Source organism: Durio zibethinus, chromosome 24 (genome assembly GCF_047325235.1).
Source record: "Durio zibethinus cultivar Kanyao isolate XHJ-2024 chromosome 24, ASM4732523v1, whole genome shotgun sequence".
Taxonomy (NCBI): domain Eukaryota; kingdom Viridiplantae; phylum Streptophyta; class Magnoliopsida; order Malvales; family Malvaceae; genus Durio; species Durio zibethinus.
In genome coordinates this window covers 16,699,091-16,707,856 of record NC_143185.1, presented here as the reverse complement: position 1 = coordinate 16,707,856, position 8,766 = coordinate 16,699,091, and the positions used below count along the sequence as shown (strand labels likewise).

Here is an 8,766-nt window from a genome sequence, read left to right as displayed (position 1 = left end):
TTTTTAATGTATTGTAGTCAATTTCTTGATGGCAACCCAATCTCCTAGTCTATCTACATATATGGTTTGGATCCTAGGCTTTTGACCAATGGAGTTGCACAATTATCAAGCAATCCGATTTGGATTGTTTTTATCTAGGCAAGAGGAAGTTACTTGATATAAAAAATATAAAAATAGTATAATTTAAAATTTTAAAAAATATATAATTGGATAAAAATAAAAAAAATAAGTTTTACATATTTAATGTGTCATATTAATTATAATATAATAACCTTTATATTATATATATAATATAAAATAAACAGATATAAATACACTAGATATAATATCTAAATTTAAGAATAATGTTAATAGATTGAATGTAAAAATTGTTATTAATTTGATTTTTCAACATTGTTGATGTTCTTGTACTTAAGAAAAAAAATTATTATGCTTGTTTCATCATGTCTTAAGAAAGAAAAATTTTATACGGATTTGGATTCTAATTTTGAAATTTTATATACTTTTTAAAATTCAATTCATTGTTTAATTTTCGCAAATGCATGGGAAATATAATTCTCCCAAGTTTAAATATATCTTTTTAATTTTCCTTAAAATAAAAGGTAAGGCCAAGCACACCTTATCTCATCGCTCCATAACCACCGACGTCATCACTATTATCCATTCCCCTCATTAGAAAGCGCGCCAACGTAACAGCTTCCTTAAATCCAACGACCTATCGCCGCGTGTTGACCGGCCCAACGCTATATTCCCATCAGCTTTGCGTTTAAATTACACAATCCCTCCTTTGTTTTACCATTATTGCCCTACAAGGAGAAGAAGAAAGAAAGCCCATTCCCGCATCCATTGCTTTTTTTTTTTTTTTGGGTAAAGAAAAAATGAAACCGAATCAGACGGTGGAGGATGAACCACAACAATCCGTCACCACCATGAAACGCCGTATCCAAATGCTGTCACTCCACCTGACCCCACTTTCACCCCTGCAACCTTCACCTCAGCTCAACATGCTAACATGCGCCAAGGCTAGTAAGCTGGAGGTTGACAACGTCTCTCTTTCAAGCTACATGAGAGGGAAGAACAGGGAAATTCAAGAGAAAATTTTTGAATTTTTTAACTCGAGGCCTGATTTGCAAACCCCAATTGAGATTTCAATGAATGAACATAGGGAGCTTTGTATCAGACAGCTTATGGGGTTGGTTGGAGAAGCAAAGATTAAGCCTTTTAGATATGTTGTTGAAGATCCTGCTATGTATTTTGCTATTTCTGAGGCTGTTGGGAGTGTTGATATATCTTTTGGGATCAAATTTGGTGTCCAATATAGGTAATTATTGTTACTTTTCTGGCTCTCTTGGCTTTAAAGTTTTAATCTTGGAATTTCTTGGATTTTGGGTATTTAATTTAAGAAAGTTTGTTATGTTTTTTTGTTAAATTTTGAGTTTTAGTATCTGGGTTTTGGATATAAATGCTTGAAGATTGAGTTTGTGAGATGGAATTATTTTGAGTAAGATTCTGTTGTACATGTAGACCACTTGGATACTGCATTTGAGCAGATTCTTGGTGAATTATTATTATTATTATTAAAGTAATGAATGTGACGATGAAATGAAGTGTCTTATGATTGAAAATTCATTTATAGAAGCATGATGCTAACTGACGTGATATCTTACATGCATAATTCTAACAATTTATTAATTTTGATTTAGACTTAAGTTGATGTTGAATTTTTTATTATGCAGTCTTTGGGGAGGTTCTGTGCTGAACTTAGGAACTAAAAAGCACCGGGATAAGTATTTTGATGGTATTGACAATTTGGATTATCTTGGTTGTTTCGCTATGACAGAACTACATCATGGTGAGCTCTCTGTTCATTATGTATTTATATTTTGTTCTCTTTTCTTTCTTAATTGTATATTCTTGTGCTGCCTTTGACATATTCATTCTGCTGTTCTCTGCATTACAACTCATCATGGCAATCAACAGAGTACGGTCATTTTGAAATATGAATTAAATCTGTAAATATTTCATTGAGAGATTGATGTTATAGGCATCAAGGAGGTTGAAGACCACAATTTATGCAGAAGATTTTTTTTTTTTTGGTGAAATCAATCAAGTTCTTTTGTAGTTACTGTGCTTTTCATGTTAGCGCGTCATTATGATGTTGAAAAGTGTATCCATTCCTTTGCCCTGAATGTTTTCATTTTTTGTTCTAATCTGCTAAGCATGCATACCAAACTAAACCGTCAATTTTGTGCTTAAAAGGCTCAAATGTTCAGGGTCTCCAAACCGTGGCAACATTTGATCCAATTACGGATGAATTTATTATCGACACACCAAATGATGGGGCCATCAAATGGTGGATTGGCAATGCTGCTGTTCATGGCAAGTTTGCAACAGTGTTTGCTAAGCTGATTTTACCAACTCATGACTCTAAAGGGGTTTCTGATATGGGAGTCCATGCCTTCATTGTGCCGATAAGGGATCTAAAAACTCACCAGACACTTCCAGGAATTGAAATACATGATTGTGGCCACAAAATTGGCCTGAATGGGGTGGATAATGGAGCACTGAGATTCCGTTCAGTTAGAATTCCGCGAGATAATCTTCTTAATCGATTTGGGGATGTTTCTCGAGATGGAAAATACACAAGTAGTCTCCCTACAATAAACAAACGTTTTGCTGCTACACTAGGTGAACTTGTAGGTGGGAGGGTTGGCCTTGCAAATTCTTCAGTTGGTGTCCTCAAGATTTCTGTTACTATTGCAGTGCGATACTCCTTACTACGTCAGCAATTTGGCCCTCCCAGACAGCCTGAAGTCAGCATTCTTGATTATCAATCTCAACAGCACAAGCTTATGCCAATGTTGGCTTCAACTTATGCGTTTCATTTCACCACTCAGTTTTTGGTGGAGAAATATTCAGAGATGAAAAAGACGCATGACGAACAACTGGTTGGAGATGTCCATTCGCTTTCTGCAGGCCTGAAGTCCTATGTGACATCATATACAGCAAAGTCATTGAGTACCTGCAGGGAAGCCTGCGGAGGCCATGGGTATGCTGCTGTCAATCGGTTTGGTACCTTGAGGAATGATCATGACATTTTCCAGACATTTGAAGGAGACAACACAGTACTTCTGCAACAGGTTTTAGACAAATCCCTTTATATTACAACCTTGCTTGAGAATTTACAACGTTTGTTTCCATATAAAGGATTAGTGTCCAGAAATATATTGTGCTAAACACTAGGTAAAAAGAGCAGGAGTGATCCCTATAGATGGCTTTTGGTGTTTAGTGTCATCTTTTGGTACCTTGCCTAACTGACCACTTCTTCAAATTCTGGTCAGTTGTCAACGACATAGTGCAATAACCAAAAGTCAGATTGCCAGTCTTCTTCAGGTAGTCTGAAGATATATCTGGAAATAGTGCCGTATCTAAAATGTGACCCTGTTTCCATCTCAGCTGAGGCTAAATTTAGATGTGCAAGCATGACTTTCATGCCTTCTACATCCATTCATCAAGATTGTTCAAATAGGGTTAACACTTATTATTTATATGATGTCTCTTCATGTTACATATATATACATATATGCGTTTAAATGATTTATTAAACCTTATGTTGATTAATTTACATGGACTCTTCATGGGTCTGATTAGATATTGTTGTCATTTGGATGTTTATTTAAAGCAATCTTCTTATTGCTTATTAGTTTAATGTGCAAAGGGCCTTCACAGGGTTTTCGTTCATTGGCACCAAATATGTATTATAGTCTGGAATTAGTGTTGCTAAACGTCTATTTTGCTTTTCAATGGAAGCTACATTAGAACTTTTTACTGGGATGTAGGTAGCTGGCGATCTATTGAAGCAATATAAGGACAAGTTCCAAGGTGGTACTCTTTCTGTGACATGGAACTACTTGAGAGAATCTATGAACACATACTTGTCTCAGCCAAATCCTGTAACTGCCCGTTGGGAAAGCGCAGACCACTTGCGAGACCCTAAATTCCAGTTGGATGCCTTCAGGGTAAGTGTTTTCTTTGTTATTGTACTAAGAGTTTCGTCAGCGTAAGTTGTAACACAATATTTGTTTAATTTTGGTATTCAGTACCGAACCTCAAGACTGCTTCAAAGTGTAGCGGCACGACTTCGAAAACACTCTAAAACTCTTGGCAGCTTTGGTGCATGGAATAGGTGCCTGAATCACCTACTAACACTTGCAGAGTCTCATATCGAGTCTGTCATCCTTGCAAAGTTTATTGAAGCTGTGCAGAAGTACTTCCTAAACTCAGCTACCGAATTTATATTTTTTCACTTGGCATAAATATATATATATATATATTTTCTTGAATTTCTAATTGGGCTTGAATTGAACTTGCAGCTGTCCTGATGCCAGTAGTCAAGCTGCTCTGAAACTTGTATGCGATCTTTATGCCCTGGATCGGATCTGGAAAGACATAGGAACTTACTGTAATGTTGATTATGTTGCACCTAACAAAGCTAAGGTATAGTTTTAATCAAAACTACTTGGAAGATATAGAAAGGGGTCTTTTCCCTTTTTATACTGTCACCGTCCCTGGAGAACATGGATGACTATAAACATCTAATGTACAGTTATAGAAACATGATGTGTATATTCAAGTTATTGCTAGATATATAATTTTTATGAGGTTGTTTCATTAATGCAACTATTTCCTTTATGCAGGCAATCCACAAGCTCACAGAATACCTGTGTTTCCAAGTGAGAAATATTGCAGGGGAGCTTATAGATGCATTTGATCTTCCACCTTACGTTACCCGGGCCCCGATTGCAATGCAGTCAGAAGCATATGCTCAGTACACACAGCTTGCGGGGTTCCAATGACTAGAGAAAGCAGGAATCCAAGGTTAACTTATGTAATCGTGAGTGCCAAAAATTGATGGAACAAACAAGTAGATCATACAATGGATGGAATGTTTTAAATTCTTTTGCCATATTAAATACAGGGTTCAGGTCAATGCAGCTGTTGAAATCCCGGTATATAGCCTAGGTTTGGAAAGAATAACGTGCTGAAGCTTGAAAGCAGTATTGTTTGTAACTGTATTGATGAACTATATACATTTTCTTTTTAATAGAAGAATAGCAGAAGATTGAATCCTGCATATTTGCTTGTCTTGAACTCTTCCAATCCAATTTTGACAGGATTAGTATTTTTGACACTTCCAATATTGTTCTATTTCTTCAGGAAAGCTATTTGCAACTACTCTTTGGAATTTACAACGGTCTATTTCCAAACCAAACCTTAATATGCTTGTATTTGATAATTACATAGCCTTGGTAAATCTAGTTGGCCTGCAATTTGAGGTATGCAATTCGAGCTGCTTCACTTTTCTGTCTTAAAATCCTCGTACATTTTAAGAGAGGCCTCAGAAAATTTATTTAGTCTATCAAGAACCCGATTCAAACTTGTTTGTATGCAGCACAAGTCTGAAGATACATCATCATTTGTATAACCATCTGTTAACCTGTTAACACGATCTTTGTTCTCTGATTCTCCAGTGTTTGCATCAACTGATTTCTCTTTCTTCTGCAGTTGTTCTACTTGTTGGTCCATCAGAAGGCAAAGATCAGATAAGAAGGCTTTGATGGCAACAGTAAGTTCCTCTGCTGGCAAAGCTTTTATGCCGGCCTACCACTCGCGACACAGGACAAATATTGGTGGTCCATATCCCAAATATTGTTAGTAGAACATAGCCATAATATTAACATCATATGGGCGATAAAGAGGCCATGGCAGAGGGGGATAAAGATGAGATTGTTGCATTGTATATAATACTATGCATTTCTTTTGTTAGTTAGGTGTAGGTTTTTAGTTAAACCATAAAACGTCAAGTTTATTCTCAATAAAGATCTGTTTTCATGTATGTTTAAGTTTAACCATGCCTATATGTATATTTTTATGTTGTTTAAGTTTACTTGCAAGTTTAATTTTATACAATTTTAATTTTCTTATTAGTTAGATTCCTATGTTTGTCTTAATTTAATCGTTCATACTTTAATTTATGTTTGGCATTTTATTTATGAAACACAAGTTTTAATAATAAATCAAATGAAATTTTTTGAAGATGATATTTTAGAGAAATCCGAGTAGTGATTCTCTAAAATGTCTAGGTGAAAATATTTTTTTAAAAATATTACCAAAGTAATAGAGTATTTAAAAAAAATTCAATAATAAGTTTCATTTGTCAATTTTTTTCTAAAATTTTGATAGAGGTTAATAATAATGTATAGTGACTCCTTTAGTAATAAAATTGGTATAATCAAAGTTTTTAAAATAAAAATAATTAATTAAGAAATGATAGAGTGAATAAAAATTTTCAAAGATAGGATTTTAAGGAAGTTTGAGTAGAGATTCCTAAAAAATCGCTAAATGAAAAATTTTTTTTAAAGTATAGCCAAAGTATTGAAGTATCTAAAAAAACTTTCAATAAAATTTTTATTTACTTTGTTCCTTTCAAAATATTCAGAAGATAAGTAAAGAAGATTAAAGCATAATCAATATTTTTGTATACACATTCTACTTAATTATTTGCATTACATATTCTTATGTGCTTTAAAATTTTTTAGGATGGGATTCTAAAAAAGTTCGAGTAAAAATTCTTAAAAAATCTTTAAGTGAGAAAAATTTTCTAAAATACCATCAAAGAATTGGGGTTTATAGGAAAATTTTCAATAAAAATTTTACTTACTTTGTTCCTTTTAAAGGTGTTAATCATAATTGGAAATTGATTAAATCATAATAAGTGTTATATTTTTTTTTGCATATTTTACTTTATTATCTTGCATTACATGATCTTATGTACACATTTTAAATCTCCAATGATAGAACTCCTGAAAGTCGGAATAGTGATTTCTAAAAATTCTTTAGGTGAGAAAAGATTTTTAAATATTACTAAAGTATTGAAATATTTAGAAGTTTCTTTTCAATACAAAAAATTTTCATTTTATCATTATTCTTATTTTGAGTAGTTTTTTTATTATTTATTTTTAGAAATAAATTTGTTTATAGATAATGATATTATTACATGATTTTTAAGATAATGAGAATTTCTTATGATGGGATTCCGGGAAGTCCAAGTAGTGATTCCCGATAATTCCCTAAGTAAGAAATTTTTTTTAAAAATTATCAAAGTATTAGAATATTTAGAAATATCTTTTCAATATGAAAATTTTCATTTTATAATTGTTTTCTATAATTTGAATAGTTTTCTTAATAAACAAGAAGATAATTATACTATTACATGATTTTTAATAATTTTTAAAATCAGACAAAAATCTCAAAGAATGAGATTATAAAAACATTCAAGTAGTAATTCTTTAAAAATTTTTAAGTAAGAAGATCTATCTAAAATGTCATCTATATATTAGAGTATTTAGATTAATTTTTTATAAAAATTTCTCGTTCTTTTTGTAAATGGCATAAAAATGAGTTTCATGAAATATTATTTGCTTTAATATTATAGATATTATATTTTTCATTTTTTTTCAAAAAAAATAAACATTGAAAATAAATATAACTATTGAGGATAAGATTTTTGAGAATTTCAAGTAGTGATTCTTAAAAATTTTTTAAGTGAGATAGTTCTTTTTAATATCATAGAGTATTAGAGTATTTTTGAAAAATTTTCAATATAAAGTTCTTATTTACTTTTTGAGCCTATTAAAAAAATAAAATTATGTTTTGTAAAGAAAACAAGAAAATTAATCTATAAATACCAAAATTAAAATAATTTTTGTTAATATTAAAAGATAACATATAATTAATTTGTATAATTTTAAACAAACGCTATGGAGGTACTAATCATTCCCCTCATATAACCAACTCTTGAACTCAGATTATTTTTCGCAAATCCAAAAATTATCTTTTTAATAAATTATATAACCAACTCTTGAACTCAGATTATTTTTCGCAAACCCAAAAATTATCTTTTTAATAAATTTTAATTAATTTATTAAAAAGATAAGTTTTAATAGGTAGTCAATCACACTTAACCAAAAAAAAATAGTGACGACTTCTCATATATATTTTTTTTATAATTTTTTAAATATTTAATGTCTAGTAACCGAATCTTCGGATCGATACGTTATGATAATTATTGTTGTTGAGGGTAAGTTATTGACTTGTCAATTTAATTTAATTAATTAATATAATTATTTTTAAAAAAAAATATTTAATAAATTTAAATTTTAAATTTAATAATAATTTTTTTAACTTTCTTTTGTAAAACACAAAAAAGTAAGATAGCTACATGGTGATTATCTTAATAAGATCTTAATTCCTAATGCAATTATACATAAATTTATTGTTTTTTTTTTTTTTTTTTTTTTCTGGCAGATGGGTAAAAAGAGGAGATTAAATGCTACTTCAGCATTTGCCTATAAGGCCAAAAGGAAAAAGAAAAAAAAAAAAACTTTAATAAACGAGACAAAAAAGGAGTAAATAATTCTAAAATTTTTTTGTCATAAGTTGAAAGTAACCACATGTTATGCACAATTAGAAACGCAGATAGAGATTACTAGGTGGCTTGGTAACTATAGTTTTTTATACGTTAATTAAGCGAAAGTTTAACTGATAATTACATTAAAGTTATTAATCTTAAACATTTTCGGAAATTTTTCACTACAAATTAAAATATAGAAATGTAGTAGGTTTAAGGAAGAGACGACAAAATGGATAAAACCACTCCAAAAAGTTTCAATCAAATTTTAATTGAACTTAATTGAATAAAAATTT

General features: G+C 31.0%; 1 protein-coding gene across 3 annotated transcripts; it reads left to right on the top strand.

The window, feature by feature from the left end:
* The first annotated feature begins 800 nt into the window (after positions 1 to 800).
* LOC111316954 (acyl-coenzyme A oxidase 2, peroxisomal-like) lies at positions 801 to 5,909 on the top strand. Of its 3 annotated transcripts, XR_016333068.1 has the most exons (9): positions 801 to 1,321; positions 1,737 to 1,852; positions 2,260 to 3,140; positions 3,840 to 4,019; positions 4,101 to 4,267; positions 4,374 to 4,497; positions 4,698 to 4,894; positions 5,218 to 5,336; positions 5,566 to 5,909. XR_016333068.1 is itself a non-coding variant. In XM_089753369.1 (8 exons), the coding sequence occupies exons 1-7, from the start codon at positions 879 to 881 to the stop codon at positions 4,854 to 4,856; spliced, it is 2,070 nt and encodes a 689-aa protein (XP_089609495.1). In that variant the 5' UTR covers positions 801 to 878; the 3' UTR covers positions 4,857 to 4,894; positions 5,566 to 5,706. The 3 variants fall into 3 exon arrangements, 2 of the variants coding, with proteins under 2 accessions (XP_089609495.1, XP_022774940.1); XM_089753369.1 differs by lacking the exon at positions 5,218 to 5,336 and having other exon boundaries at positions 5,566 to 5,706; XM_022919205.2 differs by lacking the exons at positions 5,218 to 5,336; positions 5,566 to 5,909 and having other exon boundaries at positions 4,698 to 5,134.
* Positions 5,910 to 8,766: the final 2,857 nt, after the last annotated feature.

Bases quoted from the DNA above. Each gene is read 5' to 3' on its own strand.
- LOC111316954 (XM_089753369.1), top strand. From the start codon at position 879: ATGAAACCGAATCAGACGGTGGAGGATGAACCACAACAATCCGTCACC. The intron at 4,020-4,100 runs GTAAGTGTTTTC...TTTGGTATTCAG, and splicing joins TCCAGTTGGATGCCTTCAGG to TACCGAACCTCAAGACTGCT. The intron at 4,498-4,697 runs GTATAGTTTTAA...TCCTTTATGCAG, and splicing joins TTGCACCTAACAAAGCTAAG to GCAATCCACAAGCTCACAGA.